The 25,059-nt window shown below is 43.2% G+C and overlaps 1 protein-coding gene across 9 annotated transcripts in view; it reads left to right on the forward strand.

The window, feature by feature from the left end:
• The first annotated feature begins 18,332 nt into the window (after window positions 1-18,332).
• Window positions 18,333-25,059, forward strand: part of PLEKHA7 (pleckstrin homology domain containing A7) — a 182,503-nt gene continuing 175,776 nt past the window's right edge. For 2 of the 9 annotated variants that reach the window (XR_013228306.1, XM_077321635.1), the window contains exons 1-3: window positions 18,345-18,537; window positions 18,671-18,747; window positions 19,035-19,092. Coding sequence is in view for 7 of the 9 variants with exons in the window: in XM_077321635.1 (XP_077177750.1) it covers window positions 18,449-18,537; window positions 18,671-18,747; window positions 19,035-19,092 (224 nt within the window). In the remaining 2 variants the exon portion in view is untranslated. Of the gene's footprint in view, window positions 18,538-18,670; window positions 18,748-19,034; window positions 19,093-25,059 lie in introns of those variants that run through there. The other 7 variants (XM_077321634.1, XM_077321643.1, XM_077321636.1 and 4 more) reach the window with 5 other exon arrangements.

Below are 25,059 nucleotides of genomic sequence, written 5' to 3' on the forward strand. Positions count from 1 at the left end.
GTGTCCTGGAGGTCCATTGCAATGTCTAGGCAGTGGAAGTACTAGGGAAATATAATCTACTGATATAATCTACTGATTCTAATTGCTCGGCCAAGAACCCCAGGCTAAGAGCCACAGGCCAAGAACCCTTTGTCTCTCGCCCTTCGGCTCGCGCCTCTGGTGAGGAGTAGCCCTTTTTAATCCTCCCAACAATTACCCAGCAATCACCTCACCCAAGCAGAACAATAGCCTCACCTGGTCAGCAGCAACTCTCCCCAGTAGCTCTCTCCACGTGCTCGCAGTTGTCTGAGCTCTACCTCTAGTGAGGAGTAGCCCTTTTTAAGCCTCCCAACAATTACCCAGCAATCACCTCACCCAGGCAGCACAATAGCCTCACCTGGTCAGCAGCAACTCTCCCCAGTAGCTCTCTCCACGTGCTCTCAGTTGTCTGAGCACCGTTATATTCCGTGTCCCATTTATATGACCCATTTGATCACAAACTGGGAAGTTCTGGCATCCTAAGAAATGGCATGCTAGGAAATCAGCTAATTACTGTAAGAGTTGAATTTTGCTAATGTTCTGAATGCAAACCTTTATTTCATTGTACCAATACTAGTTCCACATGCACCAAAACATGGTACATACAGTGAGAATATCAGTACTATACGTGGAAATGGACATTGTTTATGGTATTGTTGATGTATACTTCCCATTTCACAAAGAAACAGAGTGTCATGTGGCCAGCTTTACAGAAATCACTTTTCCTTATGAGTAGTCGTTCTAATTCGTTTATTTACGTATTCATAGCCTGCATTTCATGTTGAGACTCGAGGCAGATTGCATATCTGTTTATTTACAAATAGACAGATATAGTAGACAAAAGGAAGCAGGTAAACAGAAAAGTGAAGCAAGTAGTTAAGCAATGTCTTTCATAAAAGTATCATTGCCAACCTCCAGGTAGGGCCTGGGGATCTTCTACTGTAATAACTGATCTCCAGATGACAGAGATCAGTTCCTGTGGATCAAATAATTGCTTTGGAGGGTGGACTGTATGGCAAGGTGCCCTACAGAGGTCACCAAAATCTTATTTTCCCACCCAGAACCATACTTTAAAGCAACAGTATACCTTTACAGCTTTCCAAGACTGGATGAATGTGAAACTCCCTTAGTGGGGATTTTGATCACATTCATGATTTTTCATCTCTCTTAAATTCTGCCTCATCAAGCATTTGAAAGGATCCCACAAAAATATCCCACTGTAGGATTTGTGTGAGTAGAAAGATTTCCAGTGAGAACAAAGCCAAATAATATATTTATTTATTTATTATTTATTATTTGATTTCTAGACCGCTGCTCCTGGTGAACTGGCTCATGGCAGTTTACAGAATATATATAAAAACATGATAACATAAAAATCTTACAACAATAAAATCCTCAACTCTTACCCCAATAAAATACACCTAACAATGAAGTACAATAAAAATGATGGCGGTACAACTGAAAGATCTCCCCAGTCTCCAAAACAGTCGATATAATTATTTGAACCACTGAAAAGGTGTTCTATTCCCATATTTCTTTTCCTTGTCTCACCCCCAGTCAACGATGCTCGTGGGACCTGTTTCAACAGATCAAGTACCTTTCCTATGAAAGCATTATTTGATACAAGAGTTGCTTGTCACTGATTTTGAAGGTACACTTTCTGTTACCCTTCCGTGACAAAAATGATTCTATATAGCACTGACAGCCTAACTGCTTCCATACTGGAAAAATACCTTTCTTATTTTTATTTGGGAATCCTAGACAAATCTGAGCTCTGTACAAAGAAATTAACCTATATTTTATTCTAGTCTGGGCCATTGTCATTATGATAGTTGTGTTATAACCCATGCTACGCCTCCATTACCATAAGGTGGACAATATCCCAAAGTATTGTTATGGATATGTATATATACAATGCCAGGGTTTTAAATTTCTATTTCTTTTGTACCTTTTCATTTTTTAAATAGTCATATGTTTAATCTTCTCAATTGTGTTAAATGTTTGTGATGTGCTGGCACCTTTGCATTCTGGTTTATTATAGAAGAAAGCATAAGCCATTGCAGTTGTTGAGCTGGCAAATGTTTACTCTAAGTGGCTTTGGGTTCTTCATGGAATTCCAAAGAATGTGTTTGAATTGGACCTCTGCTGCCTGCCCTGAATGTTAATTTTGTGCTGCAGTCATTTGGCAGCAGTGTATTAGTATTTGTGTCAGGGAGACAGTTTTATTTGATTAAAATGTCACTAGATGGAAGTCAAAATGTTTTGCAAAGCTATTTTAATAATGTACAAGCTAACTTGATAAATAACCCACAGATTGTCTATTCTTTTAGAGCTGTACTTTCCTTCATTCCCACATAAGAATACTATTATCGTGTTCAGAGCTGCTAGCTAACTGTAGGTGGTCTGCCCACAGTTATAGGAAGTTGCACTCAATCTTTTGTAAAAAACACTCCTCTGCAGAAAGCATGAAAAATGCCATGGCATCCCCTCCACCATCCTATTTCAGGTTTATTTTCATGGACCAAAGGAGGCGATGGAAAGAAGTGGATATTTCAGTTCCTGCTGCCTCACAGGTATTCTATATCCTCTGAAGATTCTTATGGAGCCCCCAGCTTTTCTTTCTAGAATGGGGATAAGGGAAATAGAAACAGGAAGAGACATGGAGAGGATCAGTCAGGGTAAGCTTTAGCAAAGAGTAAATTTCAGTAAAGAGACTGACTAATGAATGAAAGCGCTACCATTCTGCATGTATTTATGTAAGCCTTATTGGGTATTGACCTCACCTGCTGTGCACCAGGGTCTGCCTCAGACAGAGAGGGAAGAAGGTTAAGGACCACCCTATTCTACCTCCTATCCCTTATCTCTAATTCCTTTCTGTATAGTAAGCTAGAGCTAGTGCATCTAACCATATCTAATTACTTTAAAGCCTAGGATGTACCCAGTTGGGCCCCCTCCACCCAGAAACTCCACAAGGCATGGCCAAACCTGCTAGTAGTAGCTTTAAACTAATCTGTTATCTGTGACTCTCCTTTCTTGCCCTGAGGGCTTGAGCAAACTTTCAATTTTTGTTGATTGGAGTGGTAGAATGTAAGCCATTCTCTCATTGTGAAATTTACAGGAAGCTACAGAACAAATAGATGCAAGGACTGTCTGTAATTGTAGATAATTCAGGATTTGCAGACTATGTGGTCACTTATTGAAGCAGCTACTATATCATACACTTTTCTTAGGGGGCTTTTCTACAGTCTCATTTTACTAGCTGGTAACTTCCTGTTTCCCCCCCACCTCCTCATTTTGCTCCCTTTAGTGATCGATTCAATATCATGCAGGTTTATTTCCAGCATATCGCTCTGCAGAATAACTGCAGGTTTTTAAGCCAGACATAAATTTGTGTGATATCGAATCAACAATGGCTTACATTCTACCACTCCAACCAACAAAAATTGAAAGTTTGCTCAAGCCCTCAGGGCAAGAAAGGAGCTTCCTGTAAATTTTACAATGATTTGTGTGCATGTACTCACATGCATGCGCACAAATACATGTAACAGAGAGAATTAGATGAGCAAAACATATGCAGAACAGGAGAAAAAGCCCTGAAGAAACAGAAACTTACCACCAAATAAAATTAGAATATGGAAAAGCTCAGAGATGAGGCCACTCTTGGTGATGAATCTTTCTGTCCACTGACAGCAGCAATTGTCAGGACAGGTATTTTCTAGTTGCTCCCATAAGATTGTCATAATTAGGGGTTCCAGTGTCTAAGTGATAGCTGAAGATCTCCTAGGACTGCAACTAATCTCTACTAATAGATATTAGTTTACCTGGAGAAAATGGCTGTGTTGGAACAATACTTCAAGTCTCCTGTTTTATCTTAGCCTCCTACTACGCCACTGCTCTTCCATGCTACCCCCCCCCAAATAAAACAATGAGCACCTTACATAACTGCAGGAGGTATATTTCTTGTCTCCCATGGCATTCCAAGTGCAGATCCCACTTCCCTTCAGTGTCCCTCTCTCTAGTTCCCTATACCCCATCCCCAGATACACTCTGGCATTCCCATTCCTATATTTCCCCTAACACTCATTCCTATATTTCCTTTCATATTCTCCCATCAATACCACCTTCAAACAGAATGACTTTCTCCTTCCTTCTTTCTTCCAAAGAGCTGCTTCTCTAGCACTGCAATGGACAAAGACCAAAGAGAGCAGGTAGAGAAGGCTGGCAGTGACAGTGCCACAGGAGATGGCTTTTGCTGATAATGCAAAGGGTAGGCCCCCCTTCCCACATTATTTCTTCTTCTCTTCGACCTAGGAATCCTCATATCCTCTCCCTCCTTCCTAATTGCTCCTCTGAAACCTTTTATGTCCCTCCCAATCTTCAGCTTTATTATTTACTAGCAGAAAAGCCCATTGTACAAAAAATACGAGTGCTAGCCTCCCCCCCCCCCAACACAGACAAGCCCACTGAGACCTGGTGAGGCCATGGCGTGGCTATCGGGATAGGGGTGATCCCTGGCAGGGACTCCCTCCTGCCCTTCATCCTGACCCCAGGGCTGGGGCTGTTCGGGGTGGCGGGCGGAGTGCTGGCAGGGGTGGCCTCCATCCCAACCGGGCAGCCCTGTTGAGGCCTGGAGAGGTTGCATCCAGGGCTGTTTGGGGTAATGGAAACACTGGCAGGGGTGGGCTTCCTCCCCACTTAACTGGGGCTGCTTGGGCAGGGGGAGCACTGGTGGGCTCCCTTCCTTCTTCCCAACCCAGGTAGCCCTGCCAAGGCCGTGGCAGGGGCAGCTTGGAGCAGGGGGAATGCTGGTGGGGGCTGCCTCCCTCCCCTCCTCTACTGGGATTGCAGCCCCAGGCCCTCCCCCCCTCCCTCCAAGCTCCTGTTTGCTGCCTGGCCTACCATAGGCTGACACTTCTTTTGCATGAAAGAAGTTGGAAGGGGATGCAGTCAGAGGCAGGGCAGACTACCTGATTGGCCATTCGTTGGACAGATGGCCAATCAGGTAGCCGATGAGACTTAACTCCTCTTACCACCCCAGGAAGGCTTTATAGATATACTTAGGGCCATTCCGCACTCGTTCAAAATTACACAATGGTTGCAAATTGAAATCGCTACTGTTTTGCTGTTATGCACAACGTTGTTGACAATCTGCAACACTCCTGAAACCAATCCGCAAAAAGTGCTTTGTTGTAGCGCTTTCAGGGAAATCCCAAAAAGTGGATTCACCCCTCTGGAAAGCACTACACTCTTGCAACCAATCTGCAACACTAGCGGGAAAGTTCTGTGCGTTACCATTGTTGCAGTTTCTGCAAAGTCCCTCCCCCTAGCTCTCTCCTCTGATCTTCCGGCGAAGCAATCACCATTTTTTTTCTCGGAGCGAGCGGAGATCAACGCACTGGCGAGCCTTCGTTTATCCAGCGAGGCTTCCCTGGCTGCAGTCCCTCCCCAGAGCTGTTTTAAGTCACCAAGCACCAAGCAACACACAGCCCCGTTTGCTGGTTTATTTTCCCTTTATTTTTCACTCTATTTTCGGCCAAAAAATCACGCCCGTGCGGGGGGGTGTTATTTTTTTTTCACTCGGGGGGAACATGGCAACGATGAAACGGCAGCTCAAACACCACCTGCTAGCTAGATGGGTCTCTCCGTTGCAACGAATCAACGCAGATTCGTTGCAATGTGTGTGTTTTTTTTAAACCTTCCTTAAAGGGAAAGGGGCTTTTTGGGAGCATGATAACGGCTGCCCATTGGCTGCTTGACGGCCAGGGGTGGGACAAAGCTCGGCAATATCGCTTCCTGGCTAGCGATTTTTGCCGAGACCGGAAACCTGTGGGAAACGATAGAAACGCAACTGGATTCCACTACAAAGGCAGGTATGCATAACAACGAATTCCACTATTTAAAATGGTGTTTTTTCGTTCCGCAACCAATTTGCTACATAGATCCTGGTGCGGAATGGCCCTTAATTTATACCCAACCGTTCTCCCCAAAACTGCTTACATTTTTTCCTCTCTTCCATTTTATCCTCACAACAGCCCTATGACGTAGATTGGGCTAAGAGACAGATGATGGCTCAGAATCAACCAATACGTTTTATCAGACGACAGATTTGAACTTGGGTATCTCAGAATATACTCTGCGACACTGACAACCATACCACACTGGCTCTCAGTCTCCCCACTGTGGTAACCTTTCACTGGTCTGTTTAAATTGCAAAAATCATGCAATACTGGTCACTTGGATTAGTTTTGTGGTGGCCATTGATGGGCCTGGTCAAGGCGCATGAGTTTAGGCCACACTCTGGACCCATGTGAGTTGTATGAATTGTTTTACCACCACTGCCGCCAGGCCTGATAGTCATGTGACAATGTGTTGCCTTGATGAATTGCATGGTGACCACTAGTAGACCTGGCTGATTCATACAAGTAGCATGTAGTGGTCCCCACTGACTTTGTCCCTGCAAGTCTTTCCTTCATCAAGGAATATGAGAAGGAAAATGAAGGGTCCCTTTCTTGGGGCTGCTTTAGCCTTCCAGTTTACCTCTGCTTCCCTCACTTTGATTTAAAGAAAACAAGGCTTAGAAAGCTCAGCATTATTATTGTGGATTCCTAGCAAACTAAATACGTTATTTGTATTATTTATTTGTATTATTTGTATTTATTTATTTGCACATTTATATGTAGTGTTTCTGGTCTCATCAGGGCCATCAAGATGGATTTAATGGATTTAAAACATATGTAATAAACACGTCCTAAAAGCCATTCAAACAAAACAAAAACACATACATAACACAAAAGCTGATTATGAATAATGAAATAACCCACTATTATCAAACCGGTCATTAACACCAATAATATATATATATATATATATATATATATATATATATATATATATAAAACATTTTAAAAGTCTTCTGCTGAATGAGTCTCCCTGAGGGCAGAATTCCAGAGGGGCTTTCCGCACCGGGATCCTTGTAGCAAATTGTTTGCTGAACAAAAAATCGCCATTTAAAATAGTGGAATTCGTTGTTATGCATACCTGCCTTTGTAGTGGAATCCAGTTGCATTTCTATCGTTTCCCACAGGCTTCCGGGCTCGGCAAAAATCGCTAGAAAGGAAGCGCTATTGCCGAGCTCGTCCCGCCCCTGGCCGTCAAGCAGCCAATGGGCGGCCGTTAGCATGCTCCCAAACAGCCCCTTTCCCTTTAAGAACACACACCCGTTGATGCGTTGATTCGTTGCAACGGAGAGACCCATCCAGCTGGCAGGTGTGTTTGAGCTGCCATTTCATCGTTGCCACGCTCCCCCCGAGTGAACCCCCCCCCTCACGGGCCCGATTTTCGGCCGAAAACAGTGTGAAAAATAAAGGGAAAATACATCAGCAAACGGACTTCTCTGTTGTTTGTGCTTAGTGACTGTAAACAGCTCTGGAGAGGGACTGCAGCCAGGGAAGCCTCACTGGCTAAAAGGAGGGTCGCCGGTGCATTGATCTCCGCTTACTCGGAGAAAAAAAATGGCGATCGCTTCGCCGGAAGATCAGAGGAGAGAGCCAGGGGGAGGGACTTTGTAGAAACCACAACAATGGTAACGCACAGAACTTTCCCGCTAGTGTTGCAGATTGGTTGCAGGAGTGTAGCGCTTTCCGGAGGGTGAATCCACTTTTGGGGATTTTCCTGAAAGCGCTACAAGGAAGCGCTTTTTGCGGATCGGTTTCAGGTGTGTGGCAGATTGTCAACGATGTTGTGCAAAACGGCAAATCAGTAGCGTTTTCAATTGGCAACCATTGTGCGATTTTGAAGGAGTGCGGAAAGCCCCTCAGTTTTGGTGCCACAACTGAGAGGGCCCTCTCCTGAGTTGTCACCTGCCCAATCACAGAAGGCAGAGGCATCTGAAGTAGGGTCTTCGAAAATGATCAGAGTGGTTCATAGGGAGGTTCATAGTGGATCATAGATTCATAGGGAGTAGGTGGTCCTTCAGATATACTGGTTCTAAGCCATATACGGCTATAAAGGTCAACACCACTCCTCTAATTTGTGCCAGGAAACAGATTTGAAGCCACTGGTTGCCAGGCCTGATACATAGGTCTGCCTTTGAAAGTGTTCAGAAAATTCAGTTAGTACAACATTCTGCTGCCAGGATATTTGACTGGAGTTGACAACTCCGGACTAGAGTGATGTGGTCTCTGTGACCCACCCCAGTCAAGTGGAGTGAAAAACTGTGAACAGCGTGTTAAAGTACCATGAAAATTATACAAGATGTATAATTTGTTCCATTTGTTCCACAGAAATATACAAACAAGTGAGGGACCCAGGAAGATGCATGGAGGGGACCTCATCCCCCCCATCTGATCATCCTGCCCATCCTAAGAGCAATGGAAATGTCACTGAAAACTACTGCCCAATGGCCACTCATTCATTTTCCAGCTGTAACATCCAGCATAAATTGTCTTATGAATCAAGCTGTTACAATGTGTATGTTCCTGCCCCTGTTGCTTAATTAATATACTTATCATTGAATTCAAAGCATGCATATAGAAAATAAAATAAATACTCTACATCAGTAAAATAAAGACGATCTCCCTAGTGGCCAATTACATATTGAGTGTACGGTATTATATATCCTCAAATACAGCTTAATTTGCCATTGTGAAAAATCTTGGAAACAAATGAAAAAATTATGCTAACACAAAGCACATTATATCTCTTTTCATCACACATTTCTTTTCCAAGGTTGCTTAGTGACAAATAGACCCACTTCAGCCAGAATTGATATTATTTTAGTATATTTCCTGCCCGCTTATGCTGTATACCTATCCCACAGTACACTTTATATTCAGCTATATTAACTGCTTAAAAATTACATTATCTTTTTCTGTGATCTAGGGTATATCTGGACGGTACGTTCTTCTCTCTCTGTGTGTGTGGCCGTGTATGTGAAAGATGGGATGGGCGTTGTTCAGCAGCTACAACAGGGAGTGTGGAAATGTCTGTGTATGTAGAGAGGTGGGAGCATTGCAAGGGTTCAAAGTTGACCCAGAAGTTCACTTGTAGAATATTTGCTTGTGTGTGTATGTGTGGGAGTGACAGATTGTGGTTGTCCAGGAGGTAAATGTGCACCTAGCTAGATTCAGGCGGGTAGCCGTGTTGGTCTGAAGCAGCACAACAAAACAAAATCAGAGTCCAGTGTCATGATGGTCAGTTCATAGTCTGAGGAAGAGTCCTTGCACTCGAAAGCTCATGCCTTGAATAAATCTTTGTTGGTCTTAAAGGTGCCACTGAACTCTGATTTTGTTTTGTTGTGCACCTAGCTAATTTGACTGTGATCATTAGCTTGAAATTCATGATGTGTTAAGTATATAGAAGCCTGTCAACAGTGAAGGAAATAAAAAGTTGGACAGACAACCCAGAAATTGAAATGTTATTGGGAAGACTAAGTACAGGAAATAAAGTTGGAAGTAGGTAGCCCAAGAAAAAGAAAAACTCCTTGTAAATGGTTTGTTTTAATCATATGGGAATCTATAGAAAATGCATGAAGAAATGCAAGATTATGACTGAGTATGCTGAAATTACCTGGCAAATAGGGGGGAAGAGGACTCCTTACAGTATTATTATCCAGTATGACCTTGTGGAGGCCTCAGAGGGAAGATGAGGCCACTGGAGCTACTGTATTGTCTTTAGGACTGTACAGTAAACCTGGCCACTCTAAATGTATTAAACATGTAACAGAAAATTTATTTATTTATTTATTTATTTGATTTGTATGACCGCCGCTCTCGGAAACCGGCTCGCGGCGGTTCACAATATTTTAATAGAAATACAATATATTAACCATTAAAAATTCCCCATTAAAACCCCATTAAAACCCCATTAAAACCCCATTAAAACAATGACTATAATAATGTATAATAATGTTAACTAAATAATGTTAACTCTTCTGATCTATATGAACAGATCTCCATGAAATTTCTTCCTTGGCAAATTATAAACAGCCCCAAAATAAACATCAATGTAAAGTAATTGTGACTTTAGGCCATGCTATTTATGTCTTTCAAATGTATCCTTTTAATATAATCTTTCCAGAAACTCGATGGGCATGGCTAGAAACCACATGGGTTTAAATGAATAAGTATATGTTCTAGGATCTTAAAAAATATTTGCTAAATGTAGCATGTATTTTCCCAATAACAGAAAAATAGAATGGAAAATAGGAAAAAGATTCCATGTAATTATTGTTGACTAAGCATAGCAGTAATTTTATGACACAAGCTTTAAAGTGTGAAACGGACAATATCTAAACACAGTTATTTGAAAGTATTTAGTGGCTAAATAAAATGTGCAGACATCTGTTCAGCTAATAGGACAAAGGAATAATTATTGCTAAGCCTTCTAACTTACAAATGAAATTAGTTTTATTAAATTTTCACTTGATTGTTATCATTGTAACTGAATGAATCAATATGCAAATCCAAATTAAAGCAAATCTAAGGAGACACAAGAGAAATAATGGCTTCGATCCAGGAGTTCATCAAGGGAGAACAGATTTTTGTCCTGATTCTCAGGGTTGTGGGACTGCGTGGCCATATAAGTAGGGTGTCTGCAGTAGGGAGGTAAAAGGGATAAAAATTGAACCTCTCCTCCACAAGTACAAATCTGCTGATAGCTCACCACACCAGTCCAAACACCTGCTGGTTTGCTAAGTCATATAGGTGCAGAGGGAAAAAAGATGAATTGCAGAATTGGAATAAGAAGCAGCCAGCCAAGAGACAGGTATGGACAGATTAGAGGAATGAGGCAAGGCAAAACTACAAGGTCTGAGGGTGTGAAAGTCAGACAGTTAGCTCAATGGTGAAATTGGTCCATGTATGATTCCCTAGGCTTGCTAGGCCTCCTACTGGCAAGACCTGTTGCCTGCTCGTGAAAAATCACAACACTGTCAACATCACTACACTTTGGGGTAAAAAATGGTAGTGACACATGGTGCCTCTGCCATAGCTTCCTAGAGTTACCCATTTGTCATTTCCAGGTTTCATCTGGAAGTGACATGGTGACATCACTGACACCACACACACTCTTCCCATATATCTTCTCCCACCCCTCCTGTCAGTTGCCACATTTGGCCTTGTCACCCTAGGTGTTCCCTCTGATTAGTCTGTACAGTACTTTCTTATGTGTAGGGATTCCCCAACAGAAAGTAACAATCTTCATTTCACATATCTGAGGAGATCTCTGACACAGAGGCTCATGCTGGGACTAATGTTGTCAGTCTTCATGTTACCCTTGGACCTCTTTTTCATTTAGCTGCAAAAAATAACACAGTTCAAGACCAATGACAGACACACAGTTCCTGATGAGTCTTCATGTGTTTTCGCTCACCTCTTCAATAGACTGACTTGACCACTGCTCTGCAGTCTTATGAAACAATTTTTTTTTTAAGAAGAAGAAGAAGAGTTGGTTCTTATATGTCGCTTTTCCCTACCCGAAGGAGGCTCAAAGCGGCTTACAGTCGCCTTCCCATTCCTCTCCCCACAACAGACACCCTGTGAGGTGGGTGAGGCTGAGAGAGTGCTGATATCACTGCTCGGTCAGAACAGTTTTATCAGTGCCGTGGCGAGCCCAAGGTCACCCAGCTGGTTACTTGTGGGGGAGCGCAGAATCGAACCTGGCATGCCAGATTAGAAGTCCGCACTCCTAACCACTACACCAAACTGGCTCTTAAATGGGAGTGGGGAGAGTCCATGGAAAAATGAAGACATTTTCAGAGCATTTCAAAGATAAGAGAGCATTGCACATTGCAGTGATACAAGCTGAATGTTACCAGGGAATATGTGATGCTGGGCAAATCAACTTTCTTCAAAGAAAGGCTTTAGCTGGGAAACCAGTCAAAGCCAATAAAAGGTAGATACCACCAGTGCCACAATCTGTCTGGGTCAGTGAGGAGGAATCAAGACTGTATGCCAGATCTTTCATGGTGAATAAAAATCGCCATCCAGAACATGTTGTCAACTACTATTGCCATATTATTTAGTTTGAGCATTTATTATATCCTGCCTTTCTACCCAAGGTGGTGAATTTGTTGTTGTTATGTGCGAAGTCGTGTCCAACCCATCGCGACCCCATGGACAATGATCCTCCAGGCCTTCCTGTCCTCTACCATTCCCCGGAGTCCATTTAAGTTTGCACCTACTGCTTTAGTGACCCCATCCAGCCACCTCATTCTCTGTCGTCCTCTTCTTCTTTTGCCCTCGATCGCTCCCAGCATTAGGCTCTTCTCCAGGGAGTCCTTCCTTCTCATGAGGTGGCCAAAGTATTTTTCATCTTCAGGATCTGGCCTTCTAAGGAGCAGTCAGGGCTGATCTCCTGTAGGATTGACCGGTTTGTTCGCCTTGCAGTCCAAGGGACTCACAAGAGTCTTCTCCAGCACCAGAGTTCAAAAGCCTCAATTCTTTGACGCTCGGCCTTCCTTATGGTCCAACTTTCGCAGCCATACATTGCAACTGGGAATATCATAGCCTTGACTAAACGCACTTATGTTGGCGGGGTGCTTTTTAGCATGCTGTCTAGATTTGCCATAGCTTTTCTCCCCAGGAGCAAGCGTCTTTTAATTTCTTTGCTGCAGTCCCCATCTGCAGTGATCTTGGAGCCCAGTAAAATAAAATCTGTCACTATCTCCATTTCTTCCCCATCTATTTGCCAGGAATTGAGAGGGCCGGATGCCATGATCTTAGTTTTCTTGATGTTGAGTTTCAAGCCAACTTTTGCACTCTTCTCCTTCACCCGCATCAACTGGCTCTTTAGTTCCTCTTAATTTTCTGCCATTAGAGTAGTATCATCTGCATATCTGAGGTTGTTGAGATTTCTCCCTGTAATCTTGATCCCAATTTGTGACTCCTCTAATCCCGCCTTTCTCATGATGTGCTCTGCATACAAGTTAAATAGGCAAGGCGACAGTATACAGCCTTGCCGAACTCCTTTCTCAATTTTAAACCAGTCAGTGATTCCACGTTCAGTTCTCACTGTTGCTTCTTGACCTGCATATAAGTTTCTCAAGAGACAAATAAGATGCTCTAGTATTCCCATCTCTTTAAGAACTTGCCACAATTTGTTGTGCTCCACACAATCAAAGTCAATGAAGCAGAAGTAGATGTTCTTCTGGAACTCCCTAGCTTTTTCCATGATCCAGCGTATGTCGGTAATTTGATCTCTAGTTCCTCTGCCTCTTCGAAATCCTGCCTGTACTTCTGGAAGCTCTCGGTCCACATATTGCTGGAGCCTAGCTTGTAGGATTTTGAGCATAACTTTGCTAGCATGAGAAATGAGTGCAATGGCGCAGTAGTTTGAACATTCTTTGGCATTGCCCTTCTTTGGGATTGGAATGTAAACTGACCTTTTCTAATCCAGTGGTCATTGTTAAGTTTTCCAAATAGGTGGTGAATAGCAAGGCATTAAAAACATTTAAAACAGTATTCCAAATGTTTATATAAATATTTATTGCTACAATGGGAAATATAGACATATAAACAAACAAACCAAATCAGGGAGGAGGATAAATAAAAGTTTGCAGGGGTACATGAAATTAAACAAACAAGTCTTTACTCGCTGGTGGAATACAATGGCAAAAGGAGACAGATGAAGGTTCGTGGAAAGGGATCCCAAAGTTATGGCACTATGAATTAAAAGGCCCTTTCTCAGGTTGTCATCTATCAACCTCAGGTGGTGGTAGTATCTGAAGCAAGGTCTCTGAAGATGACTGGAGCAGATGGGAGAAGACAGTCCTTAAAGTATGCTGGCTTCAAACCATGTAGGGCTTTAAAGGTCAATACTAGGGCACAGAAGCAAACTGAGAACCAGTATAGATGGAAGAAGACTGGAATAATATAGTCCCTACGACTTACTCCAGTCAACACTCGGACCAAATACATTAGTAAAATATTCATATAATCAACAGTATTATTGTTCATTTCAACATTATATGTATGAATTCTACTTCTATGTTTAATTATGAAGTTATCCAAGGAATATTATAAGTAGGCATACGGTTCAGATGCTTAGGCAGCACTATTCTATTATAAAATGTGTCCCTTTATTTCAAACAAAACAATAGAAAGTTCCACTAGGGATCTGTATCTTTTTATTAATAACCCTATTTATTAAGTTGTCAGTACGTCAATCAGTTTGACATCCCTATTTTTGAAAGTAGGAATGAAAAGTATAATACATATATAAGTGCTGTAAATTACCGAATAGGATTCTGCACCCTGCTGACCTATTCTGCTATATAGAATGCTCACACACTATTTTTGGCCTGTTACCTGGAAGAGAAACTAATCACATTCAAGGGAATAACTGAAGTGAATGCACTTGAAAGTTTCTCTTATGTCTGTAGCTTATAGGTCACTGATTCAGCAGCTGCAGTACCTGGTTTGTACAACAACCCATTCACATATCATACTACCCATTCACATACTCACCCTTCCTTTGTGTACCTTACCTCCATTTATATACTTCTGTGCAAATCATTCACACATCTAATTTATATATCTTCTTAGAAAACATGGAGTTGGCCAGTTCTGAAATAACGCTTCCTCACCTCTGTGCTGCTTACCAACAACAGTTCATAGTCTCTGTGTCCTTTTAGTTTACAGTTTAATACATTAGCCACTGTCTCAGTGGGTCTAGCTGTAGGGTTTGGGGAAGAGATTTCCCCTGGCAGAGGGGCCAAGTGTGAACATGTTACAAGACGAGGAGGTTTGCCTAGGAGCCCCTGGGCAAACAGGATGGAACCGGTCCACTTGATCAGCAGTACAATGGAGTGTGGGGTGGGGGGATTAAGCTGGAGAGAAAGTGTAGAACCAGGGGGAACCTGGATTAGGCAGAGGCTGTCATTCTGAACCTTAAGCAAGGAGCAGGATTTCTAAGATGGAGTCTGAGCTGGTTTAGTCAGACCTTAGTGTCATGGCTTTGGCTTAAGCCTAGACTATTGAAGGGTGCCATTGGTTGTAAAAGACAGTGTGCCTGTCTGTGAATCAGGGGGTCTTGCCATACTTAACAAGGGTACTGTGTTCCACAGTTGAAGGAGGAAGGAGACAAACTGGAGTGCATCCAGAAGAATGTAGGCAGATTGTAAGTGGGTGAGCAGAAGAGATTGTGTTGGTGCTGGGTTCTTGTGGCCTTTTCTTGCATGCCCAGGGAAATGCCAATCACCACTTTTGGGTTCGAAGGCGAATTTCTTCCGGGGATTCTGTTTTTTTTGGGGGGGGGGGGAATCACCTGGGCATAGAATTATTGTCACTGTGGGTGGGCAGGGAGTTGTGAGTTTCCTGCTTTCTGTAGGGGGTTGGACTAGATGACACTGGAGATCCCTTTCAACTCTACGATTCTATGAAATTACAGACATGTATTTCTTCTATATGTATGACATAATAGAAGAAGAGTTGGTTCTTTTCTCTACTTAAAGGAGTACTTAAAGTCCCTTACATTCTTCTCCCCACAACACACACCCTGTGAGGTAGGTGAGGCTGAAAGAGCCCTGACATTACTGCTTGGTCAGAACAGCTTTATCAGTGCTGTGTGGTGAGCCCATGGTCACCTAGCTGGTTACATGTGGGGAAGCGTGGAATCAAACCCAGCTCACCAGTTTAGCAGTCCGCACTCCTAACCACTACACCAAGCTGGCTCTTGGTGTAGGAAAAAATTAATACCGTGGAATAAATTCTATCCTTTTATTTTGATTGGAATTCATACAGTGTAAACCTTTAGAGCAGATTGCTTCCCAATAATTGAGTTTGTAGGCTGAGACTTCATTTTAATACTTTGGAAAGGGGAATGCGTCTTGAAACATACACATTTTGTAATGGAAATAATTAATTTCTTCTCATGACAGCTACATTATTAGGGGATGGCTGAAAGAAGCCAGTTGGTGATAGAGGAAGCTGATGTTTATAATCCCATCGCAAGACTTTCCTTCTCTCTTTCTCTTTCTTTCTCTTTACTAACTGAGCTACTTCTTTGTTGAAGAATTCTGGCTGCCCCACTTTGTCACAGTGCGATATTTTGACTGTTGGCTCAGCTCAGGAACCTGAGGGAAGGATTGAGAGCCGCATTTAATGTAAACAACTAAAATGGCACTTAAGTCATTTTTAAATTCCAAAATAACAAAACATTTTATTTAACATAGAGGAAAAAGGTTAAGTGAAATCAGGAGTTGAAAATTTCTGAGTTAACTCAATTTCTGAGGTAAGTTTGAAGTAAAATCAGTACATGCATTGACCAGTTCTTATATTTCAGGTTAGAGTTTCTTAAGCTTTTCACAGTTACCTACATCTTTACATTGAGAAGCTTTTGTTCCCATGTTTTCCCCAAAATACTTCAGTACACTTTCTATCAGTACTCCCTCAGGCTGGTACATTTTCCACTACCTAACCCCTTTCTCTTGAGTTTTTAACTGACTCTTGAGGTCTCTAAAGGCACCAGAATACACCCAACACCATTATGTCCTTGCCATTAAGAAACCCAACTATACTAACTATGATGTTTCATAATTGTATACTGGTGAAATGTCCGTTTGGAAGTCAGTTTTAACTTGACTATGTCTTAATTTGTTAATAAAGATAAATATATTATAATATTATAAATGTGTGTGTATGCATAAAAGGTCTCTAAAGGCAGTTTCTAACCAGATCAGGGATCTCTGCACTCTTCAGAGCTAACTGTATTTAACTGGATAGGGAATTTATCCTCTCACTAGAACAACTCATATTTTCTAATCCATGTTAAGTAAACTAAAATGTTTGACACTCCTGCTTACATAATGAACAATTCATATTGGAAACTACATTTCATCCATAAACATGCATTTCAAGGACACAGAAATATCTACTCTTTAATCCTTCAACCATCCTAGCTGTATGAGTCGTACAAAAGTGGTCAAGAGAGATGAAGATGAGTTCAAACTAATTAACATGGAGTACAATGATGTTATATTGTATATGTAGTATGTTGTGAGTCAAGTTAAAAGAACCACTAGCACACAAGTGTTTGGCTTAATTTCTAAAATGAAATGTATAGGGGCTGAAGTTCCTTCTTTTCCTAGGTGTGTCTTTGCATTTTCAGAGAGTCTAATATAAAGCTACATAGCTTTTCATGGGTATGAGTAGCAGTCCACTTGAAACGCTGTGAATGCAAAGTCCCACAGATGGTTTATTTAGTCTCAGCTACATTTAAATTAATTTCAAAACTTCCTTTGACAAAGTATTCAATAGGATTGAAGTTAACACAAAAAGTTCTATTGTATCCCTATACACAGCTGGGCAGTTCATAGTAAAAGGCAGAAACCCTTCATATAGAGATGTAGGGCATGTTTGTTGTGGGCAAACTCAGGGCAGATGTGTTTAGTTCTGAGGAAAAAACACACCGATTTACAAGGGATGTAAATTAATTGTTCACAAGTTGACATGACTGTCTCTGAGAGAACTAGCCTTGTAAAGTGTGCTCTATTGCATGATATGCTAAGAATTATTATCCAACTAGGAGCCTCTTGTGGCGCAGAGTGGTAAGGCAGCAGTCATGCAGTCTGAAAGCTCTGCCCATGAGGTTGGGAGTTCGATCCCAGCAGCCGGCTCAAGGTTGACTCAGCCTTCCATCCTTCCAAGGTTGGTAAAATGAGTACCCAGCTTGCTTGCTGGGGGGTAAGCGGTAATGACTGGGGAAGGCACTGGCAAACCACCCTGTATTGAGTCTGCCATGAAAACGCTAGAGGGCGTCACCCCAAGGGTCAGACATGACCCAGTGCTTGCACAGGGGATACCTTTACCTTTACCTATTATCCAACTATTAGCCATCAGGAGGACACATGCAATGCACCCTCCAGGCACATACCTGTCCTATTGGTTATCTAGTAAATATTTCAGATTTGCCACAGCCAGTTCTGCTCTTGAAAAGGCATTCTGCACTATCCAAGGCAGCCTCTTTTCTTTATAAATTGTTTCCTTATCGACTACTGAGCGTAGACGTTGATTATAGGCTTGGTGTGTTTCTGAATAAGGAACAGAGGATTCAGGGAAGGCAAAACCTGTTGCCTGAAGTGTTACGGGATAACCAAGTGGCGTCTGAAATTAGTGAAACCCTTCTCATTATATAATTCGTAAGTTGTTATTTTTTCAAAAAGGGCGCGTGTCAAGTCTGCCTGTGGTTTATATGCGGCGGAAGGGGGGCGCAGAGACCCTGCTTTTCACACCCTTCTCCGTCTCCTTCCTTCCACACACCAGGAGCAGGCGGGACGCGTCGTGTTCTGTCTGTGCCTCACGCCAGTCACTGCCCGGCGGCGCTGCTGAGCAGAAGCGGGCCCTGGGCGCCTGCCTTGTCTTTGCCTCGCCTGCCCTCCCGATCCCTCGCACCCCCTCCCGCTCCGACAGGCTGCCTGGCGAGCGCGGCGAACATGGCGGCGGCCGAGGCGGTGGGGCGGGACACTCTACCTGAGCACTGGTCCTATGGCGTCTGTGGGGACGGCCGGGTCTTCTTCATCGAGTAAGTGTCCAGGCGGGAAACCGGAGGGCGGGGGAAGCTCAGTGATCTCCTTCTCCCATTCTTCCCCCTCTTTCTCCCCCCTGCCGCACAGGCTGTACTAACAGGTGCATGTTTGCCGCTTCTCCCTCCTTAGCGACCTGACCCGCTCAACTACTTGGCTGCATCCTCGCACCGGGGAGCCCGTCAACTCAGGCCACATGATCCGCTCAGGTGGGTGCCCCAGCCTTGTCTCCCCCTGCGGGTTTAGGAAAGCGCGCGGTCGCGTTTGGGGGTGGATTGAGGACTCCTCTGCTCCCCGCGCGTCTCTCTTCCTTTCTCCCTACTCTCGTGTTTCTCTCTCTCTCTCATGGGAAGGGAGTGGAGGAGGCTAACGACCTTTGTGTGGCTGGGATTTACGCTTGCATATCCCCGGGGCACAAAGATCTCACTTCCCTCCTCCTTTTCTCTCTTTACTATTTCTTTCCCCTTTCCCTCCCTCCCTTTCCTCTCTTTTCTAGATCTTCCCCGTGGCTGGGAGGAGGGATTCTCCGAAGAGGGAGCCAGTTACTTCATTGAGTGAGTATTTCCTGGGGGGGGGGGGTAAATACTTGCTATAAGAATACATCGTTTTGTTTTATTGTTGTAAGTTTCGTTCTTTTATAAGCGAATTTAGCACCACCTTGTTAAGAACTTAAATAGTGCTCCTGTTATAGATTTAAAAGGATGAATTCTGGCAATTTTATAACAATGGCAACAAGTGAAAGAGCTTTTGTTGTTATTCTTTTGGGCAATTCTGTTCTCTGGCACAAGCACCTCTGGCTGCTTATATTGCTTCTGGAAATCGTACTGTAGTGAGGGTGTTGACTGAATGTGTCAGCCAAACTTGGCTGAATGCCTTACACACTGGCTGGAACCTGTTGCCTGCTGAACTGAATGATAGCAACAAGGTTATAATAAGGGAGTCTAACGACATCCTGTGTGAAAGATTGTCATTTCTTTATGCAACCAATTATTTATGGTAAATGAAATAGTCACAAATCTGTATATAATGAGCTTTCTTGGCAAATTATATTGATAACATGATGAAGATATAAATAACATGGAAAAATTGGTGGTAGAGTTACAGTCCAAGGTGTTGAAAGGAATTTAGAAAATGAATATATGTACAGAACAAGGACAAAACAAAATGTGCCTTGTTTTGTAGGTTTTTTGGAAAAAGTGGAATAACTTATTGTGGGCCAATATTGTATGGATATGATACTTTGTATGTGTATCTTTTGATTATCCCATTCCTCAATCCATTTTGAATCAAACAGTGGCATCATAGTAAATCCTTTGGCTGTGGGATGGGCATGCATATATATTTTAAATAAATGTTCTGTTATACAGGATTAGAACATTAGAATTCTTTTGGTCCATAATTCTATTTGTTCTGAAGTAGCTGGAATGTTTCATTTGTCTTTTTTATTAGAAGTGGAAGGAGAAAGATATTTTAAAGAAATAGTAATGCTAGCAAAGTTGAGAGAGTAACATTACTGGAAGAAAACAATTTTTGGATGAACCCTTGCACTTGTATGTTCAGAATGTCTCCATAAGAAAACTGCATTTACTCTGAAAGGTAGAGGTAGTACAGAATTACAATTATTTCTTGCACCTGTTCGTTGTGCAGCATTGTGCAGTTATCATATTCCCATGGACTGCACAAGAACATAATCTAGAAATACTTTAAGGATCAATTGGTGCCTTAAATTATGTTTTATATGAACAAAATGTAAGTAGGATATTGTAGTGAAAGGGAACCAGTATAAGGCAGCCTTTTTTTTTTTTGCACAGCTTGACTTTGGAAATTGCAGCATGTTTACAGTTTTAGGTGTGTACAGAACATGTCATAGCATCCTCATGGTATCCATACGTATTTCTTACAGTATTTATAATATATATCCATGGTAAATGAATATTCTGTTCAAGAGATATTATCTGCTTACCTACTTGTAATCCTGGAGTTCATTTCCATTATTAATTGATATTTGCTGCAAGGACAAAAGGCAGGATCTGTAATGTTATATATAAAAACATATTTTTACACAAAATTTCATTATCATTTTATGGACAATAAGCATTCAGAGTTTGTATAAAATGATAATGAAATTTTGTATAAAAATGTTGAACAAATTTTTTGTCCTGAATTTCAGTGGACTCAGCATGAAGTAACGGCACAGAATTGCACTGTAGAAAATTTAATGAAGGCATTTGGGGGAATGAGAGGCAAGCTGATTTTTTCCAGTTAAAATATTAGTTGAAGTAAAATCTTGGTTCCAAAAGTTTACATCCCATGACTAGACCACCTTATCAGAAAAAAAAATCTATTTACATTATTTGTAGACTGTCTTTCACTAGCTTGGGGCATTACACATAGTGAGTCATTGATTCAAATGGGTAGCCGTGTTGGTCCGAAGTAGCACAATAAAATCAGAGTCCTATAAGACCACCTATAAGACCACCAAAGATTTATTTAAGGTGTGAGATTTCGATGCAAGCACTCTTCCTCAGACTATGAACTTCCATCATGACAGTGGCAGTATAAAGCAAAAATTAATTCTGTTAAATTAGTAAACTGTGTCACACATCCAAATACAGCCATAGGATAATTCTTTGCCAAAACAGCCAATCAATCCCCTTGAATTCAGTTGTAGTTAACAAAAACATAGGAGAAATGAAACTGTCCATCAGTGATCATAGGAGAAATAAAACTGTCATTGATCATAGGAGGAATAAAACTGTTCGTCAGTGATCAATGGCTCCCACCACACCATTAATTAATCATCATTTTTAAATATATTTCTGAAACCTGTTAAACATCTAGCAGGTAATACGACCATATACGGTGATGTCGACCAGCCCTGGCCCTCAAGTGGCCAATGATGGGCCTGGAGGGAATCTGAAGGGAAGGGGCCCCTAGTGGGTGTGTACATAGCTGTGCTTCCCAACCATATTCTGCACAAGTGGACCACTTCAGCTACACCCTGAGCCCTCTCTATGACCTTGTGTCAGTCTTTTAGCTGTGAAATTGTGGCCTGGCCCTTTCTTCTCCCTCCCTGGGTTAGTTTACTCAAAGATTGTCTGGTGGTAGGCTGATCCTGGATGCCCCCATGCCCTGTTTTCAGAGGCAAGTCCACCTCTAGACTGCTATAATTTGCTCTACATAGTCCTATCCTTGTCTCTGACCCAGAAATTGCAGCTGGTGCAAAATGCGGCTGCTAGGGTCCTCATGGGTACATCTTGGAGGGCCCATATACAGCCGGTGCTGATGCAGCTGCATTAGTTGCTAGTTGCGGCCTGGATCAAGCTCAAGGTTCTGGTGTTAACCTTTAAGGCCATCTGTAGTCTTGGCCCCACATACCTGAGGGACCCCCTGCTTCCTTATGCCTCTTGTAGGGCACTTCACTCTGTGTGTGCTAATCTGCTCTATGTCCCCAGCCCAAGGGAAGTTTGCTTGGCCTCAACCAGGGCCAGGGCTTTTTCAGACCTGGCCCCGACCTGGTAGAATGAGCTCCAGGGAGAGCTGAGGGCTCTGCTGGAGCTGTCACAGTTCCATGGGGCCTGCAAATGGAACTCTTCCTCCAGGTTCCATTCTGTTGCCCCTCCCTAAGCTGACAGTAACATCCTCCTCCTCTCCAGAGTTTGGGGCCCTGCGTGGGGGGGGGGGAAGGGCAGCGTTTTTTATCACCACCAGTGTGAATTGGGTTTTATGCTGTAAGGGAGGAGTTTTAATGGGTATTTTACTTGGAAATGTGTGTTCCCCATCACGAGCCATCCACAGGAGTGACAGTCTAGAAATGTAATAATAAATACGGTAAATAGTGAGCCAATGGACTCCCTGGGTGGATCCTTCTGTCTCTTGCTGTGCCCTCCCATGAAGTTTTAAGAGCCTACTCTGCTGTGTGGGGCTGGGAGCCCCAAGCTGTTGCTAGCCTTCTCATGCAACCTGTTTCCAGGTGCCCTTTGCTGTCTGAGCATTGCCTCCTTTGAGGTGTGCATCTAGCTTGGCCTTACCATTTCTTCTCAGCCCCTAATTGGGCTGCCTAACTCAGTGGCGCTTGGATGAGGCTGTTCACCTCCAGAGTCATCTCTGGAGCAGGTAAGTGCAGGCTTCGGTCTGCTACCCACAGGTAGTGTGATGCTGATCTTTTTCTGAAAGCTTTTCTCCGGTACCTTCTAATTAGAAGTTATGAACCAAGAAGAGAATTTTCTTCTGTCTGCCACAAAGGGTGAGATTGATTATAACTTAGATAAGGCTCTTTAAACTGTTATGTTGTAGAATCAGCTACCCTCTGAAGCACCTTTCTCAACTTTTATACTGCTGAGAAACCAGAAACAGGGCCAGGACAGGCCTATGCTACTCCATCGCTCCTCCACAATAACAGAACAGGGTTGGGGGCTAGGGCAGGCCTACACTGTTCTGTCACTCTCCCCACAGTTAAGTTAAAATGAGAGTGCTTACTTCTCTGGACTCTTGTCACTTCCATGTGTGACAATCCTCAGCCAGCAAGGTGGTGGTATAATAATAATAATAATAATTATTATTATTATATAATTATTAATAATTAATAAATATTAATAATTAATAATAATTATTAATAATAATAATTAATAATAATTATTATTATTATTAAATTTATATCCCGCCTCCCCCCAGAGGCTTGAGGCAGGTCACATAAAAACCAATCCCCTAAAACAATAAAAGCACAATAAAACATAATACAATTAATACAAAAGTTAAGACAAGAATGGTGGCAAAATTCAATATAACTAACCCAATTCCACACCCACTAAGGGAAAGGGAGGGGGCTGATGACAGACGCAACCGTCACATTTGTGAGGGGGGCTAGATCTTTTTGCTGCCCGGCCTCAACCGAAAGCCTGGCAGAAGAGCTCCATCTTGCAGGCCCTGCGGAATGATGACAATTCCTGCAGGGCCTGCAGATCTTCCAGGAGCTCATTCCACCAGGTTGGGGCCAGGACCGAAAAGGCCCTGGCCCTGGTCGAAGCCAGGCGAACTTCCTTGGGACCAGAAATTTGACTGGGGCCCCTTCCTTTCCCACTTCCTCCATGCCCATTGGCCATTTTTGAAGACCTGGGCGGGGGTGGGGAGATCAACATGACCATATGTGGTCATATCATCTGATAATTTTTTTTTTAATCGAGGAGGGTCTGCCATTCTCATGTTATTAGATCTGTCGGCTGCATTTGATGTGGTTGACCATGAGCTCTTGGTTCACCACCTCGCCGGGACTGGAATTAGGGGGACTGCGCTGCAATGGCTGGCCTCCTTCCTCCAGAATCGGACGCAGAGGGTGGCAGTGGGGGAACTATTGGATCCCTGCGAGCTCCCCTGTGGGGTTCCGCAGGGCGCAGTACTCTCCCCCACGTTGTTCAGCATCTACATGTGCCCTCTGGCCCAGTTGGTTCGGGGTTATGGGCTAGGGTGCCACCAATATGTGGATGACACCCAGCTCTATCTCCTAATGGAAGGCTGGTTGGACTCCCCCCCCCCCCCCAGATAGATTCGCCAGTTGTTTGGAAGCATGGCTGGATGGCTCAGGCAGAGTCCTCTGAAATTCAACCCCTCCAAGACGGAGGTCCTGTGGCTGGGCAGAAGAGGGCAGGACCAGGAAGCGCGCCTCCCATGCCTGAATGGTGTACAATTAACATCTACGCCAGTGGTCAGGAACTTGGGAATTACTTTTGATTCCTCCCTGTCTATGGAGGCTCAAGTCACGAAAGTAGCCCAGACGGCTTTTTTTCATCTTCACCAGGCCCAGCTACTAGTTCCTGTCTTCGGAACACCTAGCCACTGTGATCCATGCAACGGTCACTTCCAGACTAGACTACTGTAACTCGCTCTACGCAGGCCTACCCTTGACTCTGATCCGGAAGTTACAGCTGGTACAAAATGTGGCAGCTAGGGTCCTCACTAGGACACCTTGGAGGGCCCATATTCAGCCGGTACTCCGTCATCTACATTGGTTACCAGTCTGTTTCCGGGTCAAGTTTAAGGTGGCTTGGGTCCTACTTACCTGCGGAACCGTTTGGTTGCTTATGCCCCCCACAGGGCTCTCCGCTCTGCGGGTATGAATCTACTGATTGTCCCGGGCCCCCGGGACATTCGCCTGGCCTCGACCAGGGCCAGGGCCTTTTCGGTCCTGGCCCCAACCTGGTGGAATGAGCTCCCGGAGGAGCTAAGGGCCCTGTCGGAACTACCATCTTTCCACAAGGCCTGTAAGACAGAGCTCTTCTGCCAGGCATATGGTTAAGGCCAGGGCAGAGCCCGGGTTCCATCCAAGATCCATAATCCATCGGCCAGTCTTTTTCTCCTCTCCCTCTTACAGAATTAATGTCCTACCTCTCTCTGAACAAGTGGGGAAAATTATAGAATAGGATGCCATCTTTTTATTGTAATAATGGGGTATTTATGGGATTTTATGTGATTTTACTTTGATTTTATATTTTATTGTGAACCGCCATGAGACCTTTTGGCGAACG

Source organism: Paroedura picta, chromosome 2 (assembly GCF_049243985.1).
Source record: "Paroedura picta isolate Pp20150507F chromosome 2, Ppicta_v3.0, whole genome shotgun sequence".
In the NCBI taxonomy this organism is placed as follows: domain Eukaryota; kingdom Metazoa; phylum Chordata; class Lepidosauria; order Squamata; family Gekkonidae; genus Paroedura; species Paroedura picta.